This window comes from Piliocolobus tephrosceles, chromosome 17 (genome assembly GCF_002776525.5).
Source record: "Piliocolobus tephrosceles isolate RC106 chromosome 17, ASM277652v3, whole genome shotgun sequence".
NCBI lineage: Eukaryota > Metazoa > Chordata > Mammalia > Primates > Cercopithecidae > Piliocolobus > Piliocolobus tephrosceles.
This window is the reverse complement of record NC_045450.1, coordinates 22049833-22073836: the sequence shown is the minus strand read 5'-3', so window position 1 is coordinate 22073836 and position 24004 is coordinate 22049833. Positions and strand designations below refer to the sequence as shown.

Here is a 24004-nt window from a genome sequence, read left to right as displayed (position 1 = left end):
CTTTGTTGAGTCAGAGAATAGATTTCAAACACAAGGAGAATATTTCCTTGATTTTTTATGTCATTAACAGACACAACACTTCTAAAAAATATTTTCGGCCAGGCGCGGTGGCTCACGCCTGTAATCCCAGCACTTTGGGAGGCCGAGAGGGGCGGATCACCTGAGGTCAAGAGTTCAAGACCAGCCTGGTCAACATGCTGAAACCCCGTCTCTACTGAAAATACAAAAATTAGCCAGGCGTACTGGTGCAGCTACTCAGGAAGCTGAGGCAGGAGAATCGCTTGAACCTGGAAGGCAGAGTTTGCAGTGAGCCAAGATCACACCACTGCACTCCAGCCTGGGAGACAGAGTGAGATCCTGTCTCAAAAAAAAAAAAAGTTTAGGGGGTCAACAAAATATAAATCAAGACCCAACTTGTAGCATCTGCTGACTTCCATGGCAAAAATACTTGCACCATAACTGATTCCAAGATGGTAATGTGATGTCACTGGCATAGAGTTGGGTTATAATTCTATGTAACCCACCATTCCATATTAATAGTATTCCCACCATACAGATACCACAGATAGAAAGAGTCCCAAGTGTGCTCAGAAGCAACAGTAAAAGAATTAGAAAATAAATTTTGAGTATTTATTACTTTCGTCTTTAACGTATTTAATTTTAAGTGTGTATACGTTAATTGTGAATGATGTCTGGACGTGATGGCGCCCGCCTGTAGTCCCAGCTACTGGACTTGGGAAGCTGAGGTGGGAGGATCGTTTGAGCCGGGGAGGTGGCGGTTGCAGTAAGACAAGATAGCACCACTGCACTCCAGCCCGAACGGCAGAATGCAACTGTCTTTAAATAAATAAATAAATAAATAAATAAATAAATAAATAAAAAGTGTTCACGCCCCCTCCATCTGTATCAAGAAATACAATGCAGTTAGATCCCCCAGGAGCCTCCCTCCAGCCCCCGCAGGGTAACTACCCCGTTTCTTTCCCCCTCTCTCGCTTCTCCGTGGGTAACCAATACTTCCAACAGCTTGAAACCCTTGGCTTGCTTTTGTCATTCCAATGGAATCATGAGCCTGCAGTTTGAAATGTTACCACTAGAGGCCTCTCGTGAGGCAAAACAGAAATCTACAGGACTCCGCCTCTGAAAAACCCAGTCCCGTAGGACTTCTGGCCTTCCTCAGACGTAAGGAGATGGTTACTCACGCCCGGGGCGGGGAGGAGAGTGAAATGACTGAGCTCTGACTGTGCGTGGGTGAGTCCTTGGAGGAGATATGAGGCCACAGTGTTTCCTGGGGAAGATAAAGGGACCAACTTTGGCCTTAAACCCCAGTGTTGACCGGGACTGGTGGCTCAAACCTGTAACCCCACACTTTGGGAGGCCGAGGCGGGCGATCACCTGAGGTCAGGAGTTCAAGACCAGCCTGGCCAACATGGTGAAACCCCGTCTCTACTAAAAATACCAAAAAAAAAAAAAAATTAGTCGTGGTGGTGGCCACCTGTAATCCCAGCTACTGGGGAGGTTGAGGCAGAATTGCTTGAACTTGGGAGGCGGAGGTTGCAGTGAGCCGAGACTGCGCCATTGCACGCCAGCCTGGACAAGAGTGAAACTCCGTCTCAAAAAACCAACAACAGGCCGGGCGCGGTGGCTCATGCCTGTAATCCCAGCACTTTGGGAGGTCGAGGCGGGCAGATCACGAGGTCAAGAGATCGAGCCCATCCTGGCCAATATGGTGAGACCCCCCCGTCTCTACTAAAAATACAAAAAATTAGCCGGGCGTGGTGGCGGGCTCTTGTAATCCCAGCTACTTGGGAGGCTGAGGCAGGAGAATCGCTTGAACCCGGGAGGTGGAGGTTGCAGTGAGCCGAGATGGCACCATTGCACCACTCCAGCCTGGGCAAAAACAGGGAAACTCCGTCTCAAAAATAAAAAAACAGTGTGTTGTGCCACTGAATTAGCATAGCCCAAATGAGCACCAAGGACTGCTTCTGCCCAGGTGAAGCAGTCACACTGAGAATTGCAAGATGAGAAAACAGCCTTATAGGAACTTATTTTTGTAAAACTTTGCAATATGTTTGTAAGTTATTTTATATGAGCATGGAGAAAAATACAGAATGTAATATACTGGTTTGTTAACAAGTTAGCTGATTGAAGCCTAAACCTTAATCAGCTCATTAGTTCACACCACTCTGATCTAGAAGAGGCAAACCCATGGAAAAACATATCAAGGGGAAAATAGAGGTAAGGAAATAGAACATAGAGATTAAGCTCGCAGACTCAGGAGTCCAACGGACCTACGTTTGAATCACAGCCGTATCACTTACTAGCTTTGTAAATTTGGACAAATTACTTAACTTCTATGAAACTTAGTTTGCTCATCTGTGACATGGAGGCAAGAAAACCTTCCTTGCAAATTAGCGATTAAGTAAATCACATATGTGCAGCAACAGTGACTATTTTGAGGAGGATGAAAGGAAGACTGTCACTTGGTTTCGAAAGACATTCCAATCCACTGAATTTATGATGTGCAGAACTGGCAGGGTATGCGAACATGGGAATTAAAACTGCTCCAGGCCAGGAGCAGTGGCTCATGCCTGTAATCCCAGCACTTTGGGAGGCTGAGGCAGGAGGATTGCTGATTGCTTGAGACCAGGAGCTCGAGACCAGCCCGGGCACACTCCAGTCTGGGCAACAGAGAGAGATACTGTCCCCAAAATTATTTTTTAAAAAACATTTATGCATAATAGTATAAACAGTTCTTTCATTTGGTCAAGGACATGTTTGCATATTAGTGCATACATGCATATCACATAGCTACATCTAATTTTATATAAATGGGATACATAATTAGAGTATTTTCTATTTTTAGTAGCTTTTTTCTTTCTTTTTGGCTGGTTTTACTCCTTCACTAGTATAATACTCCCTCCAGCCTACCACAAAACCCTTGTTAACAAACCAGTATATTACATTCTGTGTTTTTCTCCATGCTCATATAAAATAACTTACAAACATATTGCAAAGTTTTACAAAAATAAGTTCCTATAAGGCTGTTTTCTCGTCTTGCAATACTCAATGTGACTCAAAGAAATTCTTCCGAGTCAATGACTGTACTCTATTTTTTTTTTTTTTTTTTTTGAGACAAGGACTCGCTCTGTCACTGAGGCTGGAGTGCAGTAACATAAACGCAGCTCACTGCAGGCTTGACCTCCTGGGCTCAAGCCATCCTCCTGCCTCAGCCTCCCACGTAACTGGGACCACAGGTGCATGCCACTACACCTGGCTAACTTTTAAAATTTTTTGTAGAGACAGGTTATCACTTTGTTGCCCAGGCTGGTCTCAAACTCCTGGGCACAAGTAATCCTCCCTCCTCGGCCTCCCAAAGTGCTGGGATTATAGGCATGAGCCACCACGCCCAGCCATATATATATATATGTTTCTTTTTGAGACAGAATCTCACTCTGTCGCCCAGGCTGGACTGCAGCGGCGCAATCTCAGCAGCTCACTGCAACCTCTGCCTCCCAGGTTCAAGCAGTTCTCCTGCCTCAGCCTCCCAAGTAGCTAGGATTACAGGCACTGGCCACCACATCTGGCTAGTTTTGTATTTTTAGTAGAGCCAGGGTTTCACCATATTGGCAAGGCTGGTCTCGAACTCCTGACCTCAGGTGATCCACCCACCTTGGCCTCCCAAAGTGCTGGGATTACAGGCATAAGCCACTGTGCCCGGCCTCCAATATATTATTTTTAATGGCTGCATAATACTACAAATTGCAGATGTTATACAGTTCAGGCAACTATTTCTTTTATTTATTTATTTATTTATTTATTTATTTATTTATTTATTTATTTATTTTTGAGACAGAGTCCCACTCTGTTGCCCAGGCTGGAGTGCAGTGGTGTAATCTCGGCTCACTGCAACCTCTGCCTTCCGGGTTCAAGTGATTCTCATGCCTCAGCCTCCCGAATAGCTGGGACTACAGGCGTGCACTACCACACCCAGCTAATTTTTGTTTTGGTTTTTGTTTTAGTAGTGACAGGGTTTTGGCATGTTGGCCAGGCTGGTCTCGAACTCCTGACCTCAAGTGATCCATCCACAACAGCCTTCAGTCAGCTATTTCTCAATGGAAGGATACTTTCATTGTTTCCACTTGTTTGTCACTAAGAACAACGCTACAGTAAGCACATTGATGTTTCTACCATTATAAACCTGGTGCTTTTATTTTTGTGGAAAAGATCCCCGAGAGTGGGGTTTCCAGGTCAAAGGAGTTATGCATTTTTTATTTTTACCAGTTGTTAACAGATGCCTTCAAATATGTAACAGGCCAGGCATGGTGGCTCAGACCTGTAATCCCAGTACTTTGGGAGGCCGAGGCAGGAGGATCACTTGAGGCCAGGAGTTCGAGTTTCTTGCCTGGACAATATAGCAAGATCCCCATCTCTACAAAACATTTTTTAAAAAACAAAAACAAAATAACCAAATAAGTCTGTAACAATTTACATTTCCACCAGTACTATGTGAGACTGTGCTCTTTCCCATATCCCTGACTGCAATAGGTTTAGCCTTCTTTTGTTTGTTTGGGTTTCCTTTTCTTGTTCTTTTTATTTTTTATTTATTTATTTATTTTTTGAGACAATATCTCGCTCTGTCATGTAGGCTGGAGTGCAATGACGCAATCATAGCTCACTGCAACCTTAAACTCCTGGGTTCAAGTGATCCTCCTGCTTCAGCCTCCCGAGTAGCGGGGACTACAGGCACATGCCACCATGCTCGGCTAATTTTTTTCTTCTTTTCTTTATCTTATGGACATTTTCAAACATTTTGAATGCAAGCAGAACAGTATGATGAACCTCCAAAAACGCATGGCTCAGCTTCAGCAATTTTCAATATTCTTTTATTCCCGCAGCCTTCTTTTTAATTTTTGCAAATTTATGGGCATAAAGTGATATACTTGCTGTTACTTTTTTAATCTTGTTTTTACATTTCTCTGACTGCTAGTGATTTTGAGCACATTTTCACATGTGTGGAGCTGATATTATGTAAGAGCCTATTCATAGACTTTGCATATTTTTTGGTTGTTTGTCTTTTTCTTGTCGATTTATAGGAACAGTTTGTATTTAATAGATGTTAATCCTTTACTTATCTTCCATGTTGCCAATATTTTTTCTAATCTGATGTTTGTCTATGGTGTCTATTCTAAAGTTTTAAATTTTTATATATTTCATGTGTATCTGTTTTTTCTTAAAGCTTCTATATTTTCTGTATTGCATAAGAAATTCCCCACCACCACCACCAAGTGCAATCTGGTAGTTTAGAAAATTGTTTGGCAAAATGTACTGAAGCAGAACATACACATTTCCCATGACCCAGAAATTTTCCTGCTAAGTATATACCCAAAAGAAATGCATAGATACATTCATGTACAGACATGTACAGCCCGGCACCGTGGCTCCTGCCTGTAATCCCAGCACTTTAGGAGGCTGAAGCAGAAAGATCACTTGAGGCCAGGAGCTTGAGACCAGCCTGGACAACATAGTGAGACCTCTGTCTCTACAAAACAATAAAATAATTAGCCAGGCATGGTGGTGGCACACACCTGTAATCCCAGCTTCTTAGGAGGCTGAGGCAGGAGGATCGCTTGAGCCGAGGAGTTGGAGGCTGCAGTGAGCTATGATCAACATACTGCACTTCAGCCTGGGCAACAGAATGAGATTTTAGCTCTAAAAATAAAATATAAAATAAAACAATACAAGAATACTCATAGAACTATTCATAAAAGCCAAAAACTGGTGGGGGGAAAAAAACTAATGCCCATCAATACTACAATGGTGCAGCCATAATAAAGAACAAGATCATGTCCTTTGCAGGGACATGGATGGAGCGGGAGGCCATTATCCTTAACAAACTAACACAGCAACAGAAAACCAAATACCGCATGTTCTCACTTATAAGTGAGAACAGAATGAGGGGAACAACACACACTGGGGCCTTTTGGAGGGTGAAGGTTGGGAGGAGGGAAAGGATTAGGAAAAATAACTACTGGGTACTAAGCTCAATACCTGGGTGATGAAATAATCTGTACAGCAAACCCCCATGACACAAAGTTACTTATGTAACAAACCCGCACTTGTACCCCTGAACTTAGGATAAAAGTTTAAAAATATGAGAATGGATAAATAAATTGTGGCATAGTCATACAACGTGATGCTATACGGCAATGAGAATGAACTACAGCTACACATCTCACAAAAAATAACACTAAAAAGGAAGCCAGAGATTGAAGAGCACATGCTGTATGATTCTATTTATATAAAGATCAAAACCAGACAAAAATAATCTATGGTGTGAGAAGTCTGGGTAGAGGTTACTCTTGAAATGGGGCACAAGGAACTTTCTGGGGGAGTTGGTCAAGTTCTGTTTGTTGATCTTTGCACAAAAAGCAGAACACAGTCACAGTCAAACAGAGGTGTGCACTGTAGGACCTGTGATTTGTGGACCTTCTGTAGGTATGCTACACTTCAATAAAAAGTTTACTGTAAAATACAAAATACATTTCCCCGTCTCCTAGCTCCTAGATCATTCACGTAGTATTGTAAACCATCCTCAAAGATTTTTATTGTCTTATTTTGCACATTTACTTTTAATCCATTAGAATGTATTTTGTATATTGTGCTAGGCAGGCTTCTAAGATGGCCCCAATGATGGTCACCTGCTGGTATTCATGATCTGTGTCACCTCCTCTCTGTGAGTGGAGGCTGGAACTGTCTTCTGATAAATAGAATATATCAAAGTTAGACCAGGTACAGTAGCTCATGCCTGTAATCCCAGCACTTTGGGAGGCCAAGGCAGGAGGATCACTTGAGATGGGTTTGAGACCAGCCTGACCAACAGGGTGAAACCACATGTCTTTCCGCCCCTTTCCGCCCGGACGTGGTGAATCACACCTGTAATCCCAGTACTTTAGAGGCCGAGGCGGGCGTATCAGGAGGTCAGGAGATAGAGACCATCCTGGCTAACACGGTGAAACCGCGTCTTTACTAAAAGTACAAAAAATTAACCGGGCGTGGTGGCGGGTGCCTGTGGTCCCAGCTACTCGGGAGGCTGAGGTAGGAGAATGGCGTGAACCCGGGAGGCGGAGCTTGCAGTAAGCCGAGATCGTGCCACTGCACTCCAGCCTGGGCGACAGAGTGAGACTCCACCTCAAAAAAAAAAAAGCCCCTTTCCCATTTTTCTTTATTCTCACACTTTTCTTGACTATTCTCAAGCATTTATTTTATTTCAAATTTTGCATCTTTAATTTTTGTGGGTACATGGTAGGTGTACATATTTGTGATAGGGTACATGAGATGTCTGGATACAGGCATGCAATGCGAAATAAGCACATCAAGCATTCGTTCTTGCGTATAATCTTTATTTTAGCCAATTTTTAAAACCTTGGATCAAAAAAATTACATTATACTTGTATTTTAATTTGGGGAGAATTTTTTTGTTTGTTTTTTGGAGGGTTTTTTGTTTGTTTCGTTGGGGAGAATTTTTTGTTTGCTTTTTGGGTTTTCTTGTTTTATTTTGTTTTGTTGTGCTTTGTTTTTGTTTTTAGAGACAGGGTCTCACTCTGTTACCCACGTTGGAGGGCAGTGATGTAATTATTGCTCACTGCAGCCTCAAACTCCTGGGCTCAAGTGATCCTCCCACTGCCACCACACCCAGCAATTTTTCAAATTTTTTTGTAGAAACAGAGTCTCGCTATGTTGCCCAGGCTGGGCTCAAACTCCTGGCCTCAAGCAATCCTCCTGCCTTGGCCCCCCAAAGTGTTGAGATTACAGATGTGAGCCACCATGCCCAACTTAATTCAGGGAGAATTAACATATTAATTATATAAAATCTTCCCATGCAGGAACATCTCTTTACATTTGTTCACATTTTGTTTTGTCTTTCATAAGATTTTAAGATTTTCTTTCTGTAGGTCTTGTGCCTTTCTACTTAAATTTATTCCTAAGCGTTTCCCTTTCAGTGCTATTATGATTGGAATATTTTTTGTTTTCTATTTCTGTTTTCTCTGCTCTGTTGCTAAAATAGGAGAAAAGCTATTGATGTGTGTATAGATCTAGAGATTTCAGAGTCCTTGAGCACACATGGAGGTGCAAGGAAGAAATAGAACTTTTTTCTTTTTAACTTTATAAAATGTATCAACTTTGTAAAATCTCATAGAACTTCATAGACTTTATAAAATGTAACTTTTATTTTAAGCTCCCTTTGTGCAAGGTGGAAGAAGTGCAATCCCATCTGGCTCCTCCTAGCCTTTCTCAGGGTGGGTTTAAGTTCCATGGAGCCTACACAGCACCAGCAGGCAAGAGAGCACGGGGGTCTGGTCACCATCTGTACCAGCGGGCAGCCCCTGAGATGCCAATGGCCTCTGCTGCATCGCCTGTCCTTCCCCTCTGAAGTCTCCCTCCTCCCTGTTTTCCTCCCTGTCTCTCTCTCCCTCTCTCCGGCATGCTCTACCTCTCTCTCCATATATATATACACACACACACACACACACATACACACACATACATGTATATATGTGTGTACATGTATATATGTGTGTGTATATATATATACACACACACGTATATTTGTGCGCACATGTGCTCTCGCTGTTTTTTTTTTTTTTTTTTTTGAGATGGACAGAGGGACTCTGACTCTGTCACCCAGGCTGGAGTGCAGTGGCGCAATCTTGGCTCACTGCAACCTCCGCCTCCCAGGTTCAAGCGATTCTCCCGCCTCAGCCTCCCGAGTAGCTGGGATTACAGGTACCCGCCATCATGCTGGCTAATTTTTGTATTTTTATAGAAATGGGGTTTCACCATATTGGCCAGGCTGGTCTCAAACTCCTGACCTCAGGTGATCCACCCTCCTCGGCCTCCCAAAGTGCTGGGATTACAGGCGTGAGCCACCTCACGCGGCCTCTCTCTGCATTTCTGTTCTCTCTCCTCTTTTCTGAGCACGCATGTTCTCTCTCTTTACCTCTGTCTCACTCTTTGTTCCCTCTCTCTCTCTTTCTCTATCGCTTTCTTCTGAGCATGCATGCTCTCTCTGTCTCCATCTCTATTTTGAGCACACATGTTCTTTCTCTTTACCTCTCTCTCTCCATACACATATATTTTTTGAGCACATGTGTTCTCTTTCTCTCTCTGGCTCTATTTTGAGCGTGCATATTCTACTTTTTTTTTTTTTTTTTTGAGATGGAGTGTCACTCTGTCACCCAGGCTGGAGTGCAGTGGTTCAATATCGTCTTACTGCAACCTTTACCTCCCAGGTTCAAGCAATTCTCCTGCCTCAGCCTCCCGAGTAACTGGGACTACAGGGATTACAGGCACCCACCATCACACCTGGCTAATTCTTTTTGTATTTTTAGTAGAGATGGGGTTTCACCATGTTGGCCAGGCTGGTCTGGAACTCCTGACCTCAAGTGATCCACCTACTTCAGCCTCCCAAAGTGCTGGGTTTATAGGCATGAGCAACCCTGCCCAGCCTCTATCTCTCTTTATCTCTATTTTGGGTGCACATGTTCTTTCCATCTCTCTCTACATATATATTTTTGGGCACACGTGTTCTCTGTGTATGTGTGTCTATTTTCAGCATGCGTGTTCTCTGTCTCTATCTCCATCTCTATTCTGAGCACACATGTTCTCTCTCTCGCTCTAATTTCAACACATATGTTCTCCATCTCTATGTGAGAATGCATGTTTCCTCTTTATCTCTACCAATGATCTCTCTCGCTCTCTCCCTCCTCCAAGCCACTCTCAGGCACTGAGGCACGTGGTAAACATCCACCCACCCACCTCCATGTCACAGTGGACAGTGGGGACCCCTCTAATGGGCCCCTCTGCCCCAACACAGAATGCAGCTTCTCTTCCGGAGTCTTCCTGCTTTCCCAGGCTCTCCCCAGGAAGCAAAATGCAGAGCCCCTCTGCTCTTGGACCCCACAAACCTACATGGGGTCCCGTCCTTGGATGAGGGACTGCAGGCCTGGGTCTCCCTTCCTTGGGGACCTGGAGCAGCTTCTCCCTGTTCCTTCTTATTCTCCTTCCTCTCCAAGTGTAGAAAATCTTTTCCAGCCTCATTTAGTGTCCGAAATCTTTCTTTTTTTTTTTTGAGACAGAGTCTCACTCTGTCGCCCAGGCTGGAGTGCAGCTCACTGCAACCTCTGCCTCGAGGGTTCAAGTGATTCTCCTGCCTCAGTCTCCCAAGCAGCTGGGATTATAGGCACACACTACCACACCCGGCTAATTTTTGTATTTTTAGTAGAGACGAGGTTTCACCATGTTGGCCAGGCTGGTTATTGTCTCAAATCTAGGCTCCTAACCTGAGTTTCCTGAAAACTCAAAAGCTAGAATTTTCATTTATCTTTCTGCTTCTCATCCATTTGCTAAGGTAACAAAATTTAGGGCTGACTTGCTTGAATGGAAGAAGGACTGTCTGGGTAAATGAAACTCTGGAGTGGAAAAACATGTAAGTATTTCAACATAGGATCCCATCATATATATAGGCACAGGGAGAAGAAACCATTGGCGGAAGTATGACAGAATGTTAACGGGGTGCTGTTTTCAAATGGTGGACCCATGAATGAACTTTTTTAAAAATTTGTATTTATTATTATTATTATTATTATTATTATTTTTTTTTTTTTTTTTTTTTTTTGAGATGGAGTGTTGCTCTGTCGCCCAGGCTGGAGTGCGATGGCTCAATCTCGGCTCACTGCAACCTCTGCCTCCAGGGTTCAAGAAATTCTCCTGCCTCAGCCTCCCGAGTAGCTGGGATTACAGGCATGTGCCACCACGCCTGGCTAATTTTTGTATTTTTAGTGGAGACAGGGTTTCACCATGTTGGCCAGGCTGGTCTCGAACTCCTGACCTCAAGTGATTTGCTCACCTCAGCCTCCCAAAGTGCTGGGATTACCGGATGAGCCACTGCATCCTGCTGATTATTATTAATATTTTTGAGATAATGTCTTGCTCTTCAGCCCATGCTGGAGTGCAGTGGTACAGTCACAGTTAACTGCAGCCTCCAGCTTCTGGGCTCAAGTGATCCTCCCACCTAACCCTCCTGAGTAGCCGGGACTACAGGTGTGAGCCACCACACCTGTCCACATATTTTCTTATTTAAATTTTTCTGAATTTTACAAAGTTTCTAGAATGTATATTACTTTTATCATCACATAAACACACACACACACACACACACACACACACACATTTATTCCAGTTCATTTGCAGTTTGTATTTTATGCAAGTCAAATTTTTTGCATGAGAAATGCCTGAATCCAAGCATAGTAAACACAATGTACATTTCAAAATAATGCAGAGTGTACAAAATATAGAGCAGAAAGGAGGGTTCGTTCACACACTCAATAGCTTGGGTTAGGTTCTACAGTGGCAAGCAATCACTTTTTTTATAAAGTTGGGACTACTGGGCCAATTTAGGGATATTGGAACAGCTAAGCATGAAAGAGCAACCAAGTAAACCAAAGACGTCATGATGTACATTTTTCTTTGTTTTTGTTTTGTTTGGTTTTTTATTTAATTATTTATTTTGAGACAAAGTCTCACTCTGTTGCCCAGGCTGGAGTGTAATGGTGCGATCGTGGCTCACTGCAACCTCCACCTCCTGAGTTCAAGCGATTCTCCTGCCTCAGTCTCCCAAGTAGCTGGAATTATAGGCATGCACCATCATGCCTGGCTAATTTTGGTATTTATAGTAGAGACAGGGTTTCACCATGTTGGCCAGGCTGGTCTCAAACTCCTGACCTCAGGTGATCCGCCCACCTCGACCTCCCAAAGTGCTGAGATTACAGGTATGAGCCACCGCGACCAGCCTGTTTTGTTTTTTAGAGACAGGGTCTCACTCTGTTGCCCAGGCTGGAGAGCAGTGGTGCTACCTGCAGCCTGGAACTCCTGGACTCTAGGGATCCTCCCACCTCAGCCTCCCGAGTAGCTGGGGCTACTAGTGCACACCAGCATGCCTGGCTTATTTTTTATTTTTTGTAGAGACTGAGGTCTTGCTATGTTGCCCAGGCAGGTCTTGAACTCCTGAACCTGGCATGGCTTATTGTGAAATAACTTTCATAAAAATCCCAACCTGTTCATAGGAAACCCAGCCTAAGACAGTGGTGTAGTTCCTTCAGACAGTCAGCCAGGAGGTCCAAGCTGGATAAGGACGAGGAAGGGGCTGACAGAGTGAGAAAGAGACTGAGGGATGAAGGTACCATGTAGGTCAGGGCACAAGGATGAGGAGAATGAAAGGGTGAAACTGTTGCATGGAGAGGAGGCTGCAATCAGAGAAAGGGACGTTGGAACTAAGTGGTTCTGAGTGTGACAAGGGCCTAGGACATAACGTGCAATTGTGGTGTGAGGGGTAAGGTCTCCAAAGAGGTATAGTCACTGAGAGGCTGCAGTGCTGGCTAGGCTGTACTTTGGACATTGAAGACACCAAGGAGAGTGGCAGGATTTGGGGTGGAGATGAAGGCTAGGGGCCAAGCTACCAAGTTTTCAGTAACTGTGAGGGGATGACCAAGAGGGCCAAGGTGGCAAAGAGGAGGGGGAGAAGGTGGCAGAGCTGGGCTGCATGACCCTCAAATCAGCAGGGATTTTTTTTTTTTTTTTACTTGAGGATGAAGGAGACATGAATGAGTCGAAACTTGCAAACAGGGTGGACGCTACCTTCAAGGACCCTGGCAGGCCCTCTCTGAACAAAATTGGAGACGTCTACCAGGAGCATGGCCATTAGAAGGTGCCCTTCCGTGCGGCGTTGTCTTACATCTAAGGCATAGGCATCTCTAAGCTCTACAAAGACAGGGGCCTCATCACTCTTGTTCACCAGGCAGGCATGTCATAGCTTATAATAAATACATATTTATTGGCTGGGCACCGTGGCTTACACCTGTAATCCCAGCGCTTTGGGAGGCCGAGGTGAGCGGATCAGTTGAGGTCAGGAGTTCAAGACCAGCCTGGCCAAAAGTGATAAAACCCCATCTCTAGTAAAAATAGAAAAATTAGCCAGGCATGGTGGCCTGCATTTTTAATCCCAGCTACTCAGGAGGAGAATTGCTAGGACCCAGGAGGCAGAGGTTGCAGTGAGCCGAGATCGTGCCACCCATCCAGCCTGGGTGACAAGATCGAAACTCTGTCTCAAAAAATACATACATACATACATATATACATACATACATATTTATTTATTTTATTTTTGGAGACTGGGTCTCTCTGTCCCCCAGGCTGGAGTGCAATGGCACAGTTATAGCTCACTGCAGCCTTGCCTTCCTGGCTTAAGCGATCCTCCCACCTCAGCCTCCTGAGTAGCTGGAACTACAGGTGGACATCACCACACCTGGCCAATTGTTTTTGTAGAGATGGGGTCTCACTATGTTGCTGGTCTCAAACTCCTGGCCTCAAGTGATCCTCCCTCCTAGGCCCCCCAAAGTGCTGGGATTACAGAGGTGAGCCACTTACTTGACCCATAATAAATATTTATTGAACGAATGACTGAATTCACCAGTTAATCTCTATTTCCTGATAGCCCAGCGGGATCCACTGGTGCAGTGATGAAGAGCGCAAGCTTTGAGATCAGGCGTATCTGTATTGGGACTGCGGCTCTGAGCCTCTGCTTGTACCTGCGGTGCAGTGAGGACTCCAGGAGCTGGTGATGAACCAGCACGGTCCTCGGCACGTGGTAAGTTCTCCACAAGTGGGCTCAGTAAAATCCCTCTCCCGGTAAAGCTCCCCGCCGTGTTTGGTGGGGTGTCTGGGACGCGAGGATGCGGCTGGAAGTGTGATGAGAAGGGCGGGGACCAGGCTGGGGTTGCAGGCCCAGCCAGGGGCGGAGTCTCCTCCGGGTCGGGAGGGGACCGAGCGCTTCCTGGGAGGCACCTAGGGACCTGGCCAGCCGTGGGGCTGCCCAGGCGCTATGGCGAGCGCGGCCAGGGGATCGAGGCCGTGGCCCCGGCTGGGGCTCCAGCTCCAGTTCGCGGCGCTGCTGCTCGGGACGCTGAGTCCACAGGTGAGAGCCAGGGACCAATGTCAAGTCCCCAAAGTCGGGTCGCGGGGCGCAGGGGGCGGGGTCGCGCTCAGGGCGAGGGCGCGGCGGGGCCACGGGGGCGCCTCACGCCTGGGTCGTCCCAACTCGGCCCCGACCGAGTAAAAGCCTCCTGGGTTCGGGGAGCCGCCAGTTACCCCCAACAAATACCTAGCTGGGGAGATCTGCCAGTGTGGAAAGGCAAGAGTAGGCCGAGCACCCCGCCTCTTCTGACAGGAGGGGTGTAGTCTCGGGGAGGGGGCACCCGGGCATGAAAACCAGGCCTCTTAAAACTTCTGGGGATCCTGGCTTCCTTTGAAAATATGATTGACTTCAGGGCCCTCTGCTGAGAAATGCGCCTGCACGCCCCGTTTTGCAATTTCAGAGGCTTTACCATGGGGTCCTCTTACCCATGGCTGCACCCCAGGTTCATGATAATAAACCTGGGATAAATAAGCTGGGAGTTTGAGTATCTGCTCCCACGGTACCAGGAGTAAGAGAGTCTTCAAGAAATGCAGCCAGGAGGCAAAAGTCGCTTGGCCCAAGAATCCAGGTGTCCTGCCTGGAGCCCCCATGAGGCAAAAGCTATCAGGTAGAGTTAGGCACCTCTCATTCCCCGCTTCCACTTCATGGGTCCATCTCATGGTTGCCAGCTAAGAAGCAAGCCCAGTGTGGCCAGATCAGGTGTCTCAGAAAAATTAGAAATGAGAAACATTTGAAATCTTGGTTTTTTTGTAGAAATTACCCAATTCAAAAAAAATGGCAGCTAATTGAAAACAAATTTTTAAGCACTAGATGGTCAGACAAAATTCATTTGTGGGCAACCAGTCTGCAGCCTCTTCTCCAGACCCTTCTCCCTCCTGCCATGTGCTGCAGATGACAAAATTGAAGCCCAGAAAGAAAGAAGGGCTAGCAGATCATTTCCTGACCCTCCACTCAACACCAGTGGCTCAGCCCCAAACCCGAGGGTCCCGAGGCAGGATGTGGCCTTTGTAGGGGTGCGGCTCAGCCACCCGGATGTTAGGCCTCCTGCTGGGAGCTCAGCCTCACCCTGTTTGCTCAAGGAGGGGCTAGAGCAGGTGAGTGAGCCCAGGAGCGCCAGATGTAAGTACAGGTGGCTCCAGCCCCCCTCCCACGGGCACCCCCCAGCCTTGGGTCAGGGGACCCACTGGAGCCTGGCACCAAAACCAACTGGGCTGGTTTGGGGAGGCAGAAAGGGCCATCCCAAAAGAGGCAGACATTGTGGCAGAGGAAAAAGAGGCCAGGCACAGGAATCAGAGGGATGGCAACTCAAGTCCTTAGTTTTGCCACTTATTATCTGTGTGGCTTTATGCCAATGACCTAACCAATGACCTAACTTTTCTAAGCCTCTGTCTCCCTCCCCTGTAGAATGGGAAAACTAATAATACCCGTCTTAGAATGGGTGCAGTGGCTTGTGCTTGTAATCCCAACATTTTGGGAGGCTGAGGCAGGAGGATCACTTGAGGCCAGGAGTTCCAGACCAGCTTAGACAACATAGCAAGACCCCATCTCTACAAAAAATACAAAAATTAGCCAGGTGTGATGACACACACCTGTAGTCCCAACTACTTGGGAGGCTGAGGTGTGAGGACCAGCTGAGCCCAGGGGTTTGAGGCTACAGTGAACTATGATTGTGCCACTTCATTCCAGCCTGGACAATAGAGCAAGACCCTATCTTAAATTAAAACAACAAGAACAATAACAAAAGGAAACAAAACAAACAATGAAGTCATTTTGTAAAGGCCTTTAGTCTTCTTTGGAAAACCAGAATGAATTGAGGGAGGGGGTAAGGAATTGGGAATTTAGATACATTGGTAGCCAAAACCTTCCCTCAGAACCCCCCAGCTATAACCCCTCTCTGGGGTCAAAGAGATGATGAGTGACACCAGCATGTTCCCCAATCACCCTTCCTCCCCTGCTCTGTCCCATCTGGGGGAAGGGGGAATCATAGCCAGCCCTGCTTAGGACAGGAGCAAAGGGTGGTCCCAGACCCCTCAGAGAGCTGACTTTGTCTCTACCCCCTTGCAGGTTCATACTCTCAGGCCAGAGAGCCTCCTGCTGGTGTCCACCTTGGATGGAAGTCTCCATGCACTGAGCAAACAGACAGGGGACCTGAAGTGGACTCTGAAGGATGGTGAGCAAGAGATGGTCCCTCCTCCCTCCTTGAACCCATAGATTGGTGAAGAGGGAGTCACTGTGGCATAGAGAATAAGAATATGGGCTCTAGAATCCAATAAGCTGATATCTATAGGCAGCTTCACTGCTTACCAGCTGTGTGGCCTTGAGAAACTCACTTTACCTCTCTGATCCTCAACATCCTCATCTGTAAAGTGGGGCAAAGGATATGACCTTATCTGACAGAGTTTTTGGGAAGATGGCATTACATTGATGTCAAGTGCTTGACATTACAGTCATGCCTCATGCCATAGCTCAGTGAATATGAGCTGTGCTTTTCAGTGGAGTCTGGAGGGAGCTGCTTATGCTCTGTGTCCCTGTCCCTGCAGATCCCGTCATCCAAGGACCAATGTACGTCACAGAGTAAGTGAACCTGGGGCCTTTTAAGGAGGAGGCAGCTGGGAGATGGGAGACTCATAGTTGTAGAGAGTTTGTGTGTGGGATGGGGATGTGTTGGAAGAAAGGGAAGAGAATTGGCTCTGGATGTGATATGGGGGAGGGTCTTGGAGCCCCAAGGTGTTTCCTATAAGAACAGCTCCTAGTAGCAGAGATGTTGGAGGGAATTTGGGGCCTTCATGAAACCGGGGGCAAGCACCCATTGGTCTCCTTGTTCCTCTCTGCTCCACAGAATGGCCTTTCTCTCTGACCCAGCTGATGGCAGCCTGTACATCTTGGGGACCCAAAAACAACAGGGATTAATGGTTTGTATCCCATGGTGTTTGGGAATGGGTGAGGGCCAGGGCTTTCGTCAGGTGGAGCACTGATAGGTGGAGAGGCAGTATGGTCAGTATTTCCTGTCCTGCAGAGGATGTAAGTCAGGACTCAGCACATTGTAAGAAGGCTGTCTGAGGGACCCATTGAAAGCGTGGTAAGGGGAGGTCTGGCTGTGTCTGCAGGGCAATCTGACTGTCAAGCTGGGGGTATCCCGGGGGCTTCTCCAGGACTCTGAGGACTTTAAGGAGAAATGTATATACCAGTTAGCTTTTGCTAAATAAAAACCAACCCAAAACTCAAGAGCTTAAAACTCAAACATCACTTAAATTTATTCACCTCAGAATTTGGTGAGATGACAATTAAACTGGGCTCAGCACAGTGGTTCTTCTGCTAGTCTTGACTGAACTTGTTCATGCATGTGTGGTCAGCTGCTAGTCAGCTGGATGGCTCTGTTTCTGAAAGTTGGTTGGTAGTTGGTTGGCTTTTGGCAGGGGTGGCTGGGCCATGTGTCTCTTATCCCTAGCAGGCAAGCCTAGGCTTGTTGACATGGTATCAACAAGGGACCCCAAAGCAGCAATACATAAGCACTTTTCAAGCTTCTGTTTGTGTCACATTTACTAATGGCTCATCAGCCAAAGCGGGTCACATAGCCAAGCTGAGAATCCAGTGGTGAAAAAACAGACCCCATCTCTTTATGGAAGGAACTGAAAACTCACCATGTGAAGGGACACAGACACAGACATGAATACAAAATGAAAAGCAATCTGTGGCCATTTTTTGCAATCTTCCACATCAGGACTCTGAATGGGGTGGAATGTGCTTTATCAGAATTCCTTTTTTTTAATTTAAATAAATTTTTTAAAGACAGGGTCTCATTATATGTTCAGGCTGGAGTGCAGTGGTACAATCACAAGGCTCACTGCAGCCTCAAACTCCTGGCCTTAAGTGATCCTTGCACCTCAGTATCCTGAGTAGTTGGGACTACAGGTGCACACCACCACACCCAGTTCTTTGTCAGAATTCTAACCATGTCAGGGGAAGCCTGCCAGAAAAGTCTTAAGTATATGATTTAGGAAGGTGAAGTGATAAGAAATTTTAGTGTGTGAATCAGGCAAGGTCTCAGCTGCAAACACATGGCATACTCAAATAGAATAGTTGGAGGACATTTTGTTAAACGTGTGAGCAGAGTATAGGAAACCACAAGGGATAGTGCAGTATATTAGTTCATTCTTTCATTGCTATACTAAAAACATTACCTGAGACTGGGTAATTTATAAGAAAGGAGGTTTCATTGACTCGTGGTTCTACAGGCTGTACAGGAAGTGTAGTAGCTTCTGCTTCTGGAGAGACCTCAGGAAATTTACAATCATGGCAGAAGGCATGAAGGGGAAGCAGGCACGTCTTACATGTCCAGAGCAGGAGCAAGAGAGAGAAAGGGAGGAGGTGCCACCCACTTTTAAACAACCAGATCTCATGAGAACTCTATTACAAGAACAGCACCGGCTGGGCACGGTGGCTTCAGCCTGTAATCTCAGCACTTTGGGAGGCCGAGGTAGGGAGATCACCTGAGGCTAGGAGTTTGAAACCAGCCTGGCCAACATGGTGAAACCTTATCTCTACAAAAAAAATACAAAAATTAGCCAGGTGTAGTGGCACATGCCTGCAGTCCCAACTGCTTGGGAGGCTGAGGCAGAAGAATTGCTTGAACCTGGGAGGCAGAGGTTGCAGTGAGCCAAGATCACACCACTGCACTCCAGCCTGGATGACAGAGTGATACCCTGTCTCCAAAAAGAAAAAAGAACAGCACCAAATGGAGAAATCTGTCCCCATGATCCAATCACCTCCCACCAGGCCCCACCTCTAACATTGGAGGGATTGCAATTCAACAAGTGATTTTTGTGGGGACACAAATCCAAAGAATATCCTGCAGTATCCTTTGGTTTGTGACAGTGGGGTGACATTATCAGCCCTAATTCTAGAGGCTGGGGAGGGAGCAGCTACCACAGCCTGGAGCTGGAGAGAGCTGTCCCAAGAGCACCACCTGATGGGACCTCAGGGCTTCAGTGGAAGGACACAGCCAGCCCGTGAGGACTCTGTGGCAAGGACACCAGGGCATACTCTGATCTCACCCTGTCCCTATTATTCAAACCCAGCAGGAAGCCAGAGCACATGGTGCCCACAGACATAACCCAGACAAGTCCAGCTTTGGTGAGAAAGCAGAGTAGAGAAGGGTGAAGGATGGAGCTTCACTCCTAGCCAGCATCAGGCCATGGTCTCCTTTATTCTAGAACAACTCCTTCACTTCTCTGAGTCTCTCATGGCTGTTGACAGTTTTGAAGTGTCAGTTGTTTTGGTTTTTTTGTAATTAAACTCCCCACTAGATGTGTGTGAGGTTTTTTTGTTTGTTTGTTTGTTTCATTTTATTTTGTTTAGAGACAGAGTCTCACCCTATCTCCTAGGCTGGAGTGCAGTGGCACAATCATAGCTCACTGCAGTCTTGAATTCTGGGCTTAAGCAATCCTCCTACCTCAGCCACACAAATAGCTGGGATTATAGGCACAAGTCACCATGCTCAGCAAATTTTTTTTATTTTTTATTTTTTATTTTTTTTTCTGTAGAGACGAGGTCTCACCGTGTTGCCCACACTGGTCTTGAATTCCTGGGCTCAAGCAATCCTCCTGCCTCAGCCTCCCAATGTGCTGGGAGTATAAGCATGAGCCACCATGCCCACCCCAGTGCAAGTTTTTGAGGAGGAGGTCAGGTCAGGCCAGGAGTAAGTGGCTCACGTGGTACCTTGACACCGGGTATGGGAATTTCTGCATTTCCTCAAGAGACTGTGCATCACAATGATTCAGTATGCTGGCTCTGGAGCCTGACTGCCTGGGTTCAAGCCCAGGCTCTGTCATTTAGTAGCTGTGTGACAGGAGCCAAGTTACATGACCTCTCCAAACCCCAGTTTCCTTACCTAAAAAGTGGAAAAGATAGTAATACCTGCTAATCGGTTGCTTGGAAATGGGCTCACTTGCACAGTGAACACTGTGTGTTTCTGCTCTTACTCCTTCCTGGAAATTTTCCCTCCTAGAAACTGCCATTCACCATCCCTGAGCTGGTTCATGCCTCTCCCTGCCGCAGCTCTGATGGGGTCTTCTACACAGGTGAGCATCTCTCCAGCCTGTGGGGTCCAGGTTCAGCCAACAGAGGCAGGGATCTAAGTCATGACGGGCTAATTAGGCACAAGAGTGGTGGGACCACACCTCTCTCCTTGCCAGCTTGAGAGCTAATACACTTTCCACCTCCACAGGCCGGAAGCAGGATGCCTGGTTTGTGGTGGACCCTGAGTCAGGGGAGACCCAGATGACACTGACCACAGCGGGTCCCTCCACCCCCCGCCTCTACATCGGCCGAACACGTGAGTCAGGCCCCAGCTGTTTCTCAAGCTCTGGGCAGCCTCCCCTTTTGCTCTGCTGAGATCTGGCTTTGGCTAACCAAGTTGAATTCAGGACAGTCTGTTAGTCATCAACAAACATTCTACAGAGCACTGAACTAGGAGCCAGGGATAGAGCTGTAAACAAGACAGCTCCAGTCTCTGCCATTGTGATGTTCATAGGCTTCCAGGTCTCTAGGCTATGTGCTCAGGAAACCCCCACTCCTACAAGATGAATGGCCCCTGGGGTTGGAGGGAGCATCACATGGACGTTCCTGGTAATCTTGCTTCTGGGATCCCCAGAGTATACAGTCACCATGCATGACCCAAGAGCCCCAGCCCTGCGCTGGAACACCACCTACCGCCGCTACTCAGCGCCCCCCATGGATGGCTCACCTGGGAAATGTGAGTTCCATCTTTCTCTGGTCCCATCTTGGAGCAAGGTCCCCAACCCAGGGAACCCTGAACAGCTTCCATGACCAATTCCCAGCCACATTTTGACCCACTTGACCTCCCCAGGGACCCCATATACTAAATGGCACACCCCTGATGGCTGACCCCAAGTGACTCCCTCAACACCCAGACTGACCCTCCTGAGCCCTGGCCAGTCCCTCAACCTCCTAACTCTTCTATACTCTAAGTGGCCCCAATCAGGTAACCCTGGATGACTTCCCACATGCAGAGTGACCCCAAACAGCCCCTGAGCAATCTCTGTGTGTCCTAACTGACCCCTATATATAACCCCTGAAAGCTGACCCTAAGTAGCCTCTTCCATAGACTGACTCCCTAGGTGACCCTGACCACTCCCCACCATTTTTTGTGAGATAGGGTCTCACTCTGTTGTCACCCAGGCTGGAGTGCAGTAGTGTGATCATAGCTTACCACAGCCTCCAACTCCTGGGCTCAAGTGATCCTCTATCCTCAGCCTCCTGAATAGCTGGGACTGCAGGTGTGTACCACCAAGCCTGGCTCATCTTTTTTGTAGAGATGGGGTCTTGCTATGTTGCCCAGGCTGATCTCAAACTCCGGGGTACTGGGATTACAAGCATAGGCCACCACACCTGGCCCACCCTCTTGATATTATGAGTGATACCCAACTGCCTGAGTGACCTTACAGGTGCCCCAAAGGCCCCCCCAAGCCCTGATTCCCATCATTCTGCATGAGACCCGACCCTGGTCACCTCAGCAGAGGTGAGATCACCTTCGCACCCCAGCTGACCCCTCTCACACTCTAAGTGACTCCCAAGTGATACACATGACTCCAGGCCACCCTGATTGATCCATCCTAGGTGACCATCTGTTGACCATGGGCAATACCCCACCATCTTAAGTGACCCAAACTGACTCCCACACATCTGAGTCACCTTTGAATGACCCTGACTGTTTGTCTCATTTTCAATGTGACCCCATAAACTCCAACAAACCTTCTCATGTCCTGATAACCCTCCATGTGATCTCCACACACAAGAGTGACCCCCTCACCCAGAGGGCACCCTTGGACCCTCTTAGGAGAGCTTCCAACCACATCTCCCCAGCCACCTTTCTCGGCAGACATGAGCCACCTGGCGTCCTGTGGGATGGGCCTGCTGCTCACTGTGGACCCAGGAAGTGGGGCAGTGCTGTGGACACAAGACCTGGGCGTGCCTGTGATGGGCGTCTACACCTGGCACCAGGACGGCCTGCGCCAGCTGCCGCATCTCACCCTGGCTCGAGACACTCTGCATTTCCTCGCCCTCCGCTGGGGCCACATCCGACTGCCTGCCTCAGGCCCCCAGGACACAGCCACCCTCTTCTCTGCCTTGGATACCCAGCTGCTGTAGGTGTTCATGCCTGGGGCCTAGGGAGGGAGCCGTCTGGGGTGTTGCAGGCTGGGTCTGATGGCCAGGCAAGATGTTCAGCTGTGACACACCAGTACAGCTGAACCAGGGGTCAAAACATTTCAAATTGGTTGCTTACCTAGCTGGTGTCCTGTGCTGCCCTCCAAGCGTCCCCAGGACCCCCTGGATAGCCCCCACTGTTCAGCACCTCATAGGGTAAGATCTGGCCTAGGAGGGTGTACTAGTCTGTTTCATGCTGCTGATAAAGACATACCCAAGACTGGGCAATTTACAAAATAAAGAGGCTTAATTGGACTTACAGTTCCATGTGGCTGGGGAAGCCTCACAACCATGGCAGAAAGCAAGGAGGAGCAAGTCACATCTTATGTGGATGGTGGCAGGCAAAGAGAGGAGCTTATGCAGGGAAACTCTCCCTTACAAAACCATCAGATCTTGTGAGACTTATTCACTATACGAGAACAGCATGGGAAAGCCCTCATGATTCAGTTACCTCCCACCGGGTCCCTCCCACAACACATGGAAATTCAAGATGAGATTTTGGTGGGAACACAGCCAGACCATATCAGAGGGGGACTCCAGGTCTTACCCTGTTCTGGTTGGTAGGTGCTGTGCCTTATCGATTGTTAAATACTTTAAATAACAACCTTATTGCATCTAACACCTTAGTGTCCCCATCTTGAGAAACCAGTAGACAGCTTGGGGAAATCAGGGATCATCCATTCATTTCAATCCATTCTGCAAATATTAATTGAACACTTACTGTGTGCCAGTCTCACTAGAGTCTGGGAGTACAATAGCAAATAACCCAGTCATTGTTCCTGCCTATAGGAACCCGAGTCTAATGGGAGAGACAGATATGTAAAGGGACTATTGCAACCTGATATGATAAAGGATGAGATAAGAGTAGTATAAGATGCCATGGGAATGTAGTATCCACATCAAGACTGGGGACAACAGGCAGTCATGGAAAGCTTCCTGGAGGAAGGAACATCTACATTGAAACCTAAAAAATGAATAGGAAATGAGAGAGATGAGAGAGCATCGAACTCGGGGAACAGGAAAAAATTAAATAAGACTGAAATACAGACCTGAGAAAGGAGTAGGGTCTGAGATTATAAGATAAGAAGAGATCTTGTAGGATCATTTAAAGGGTTTGGACATTTTCTCCTAAAGTTAAAAAGTCACTGGAGAGTTTTAAGGAAGGAAGTTATTTGATCATATTTTCATTTCAGAAAGAATATCTTAGAGTGGTATATGGAAAGAAATGGACCATTCATGGAATATTGATTTGTTCAGGAAAGAAATGAAGATACTTTATACTAGAGCAGCAACTCTAGAGAGGAAAATAAGTGGAATGTGAGATGTATTAGAAGGAAGAACCAGTGAAAATTTGGTGATTAGAGAGTTGCAAGGAGTCAAAGATCATGCTCAGGTTTCTAGAAGCATGTGGGTGCTATCATTTTCAGAGGCAGGGAACACTAGAGGAGGTGGGGGAGAAGAAGGAGGAAGAGGTAAAGAATGATGTAATGAGTTTATATTTAGATTGAGCTCAGCTGGGCGCGGTGGCTCACGCCTGCAATCCCAGCACTTTGGGAGACCAAGGCGGGTGGATTATGAGGTCAGGAGATCAGACCATCCTGGCTAACACGGTGAAACCCCATCTCTACTAAAACATACAAAAAATTAGCCAAGCATGGTGGCAGGTACCTGTAGTCCCAGCTACTCAGGAAGCTGAGGCAGGAGAATGGTGTGAACCCAGGAGACAGAGCTTGCAGTGAGCTGAGATCA

At 46.9% G+C, this 24004-nt stretch overlaps 1 protein-coding gene across 1 annotated transcript in view; it reads left to right on the top strand.

The window, feature by feature from the left end:
• Positions 1 to 13880: 13880 nt before the first annotated feature.
• The window catches only part of ERN2 (endoplasmic reticulum to nucleus signaling 2), a 22969-nt gene continuing 12845 nt past the window's right edge, over positions 13881 to 24004 (top strand). Inside the window, exons 1-8 of the mRNA XM_026455372.1 lie at positions 13881 to 14029; positions 16094 to 16199; positions 16570 to 16603; positions 16869 to 16941; positions 20037 to 20109; positions 20256 to 20363; positions 20682 to 20783; positions 21930 to 22194. Of these exons, the coding sequence (XP_026311157.1) occupies positions 13937 to 14029; positions 16094 to 16199; positions 16570 to 16603; positions 16869 to 16941; positions 20037 to 20109; positions 20256 to 20363; positions 20682 to 20783; positions 21930 to 22194 (854 nt within the window). The 5' untranslated portion in view covers positions 13881 to 13936. The remainder of the gene's footprint in view (positions 14030 to 16093; positions 16200 to 16569; positions 16604 to 16868; positions 16942 to 20036; positions 20110 to 20255; positions 20364 to 20681; positions 20784 to 21929; positions 22195 to 24004) is intronic.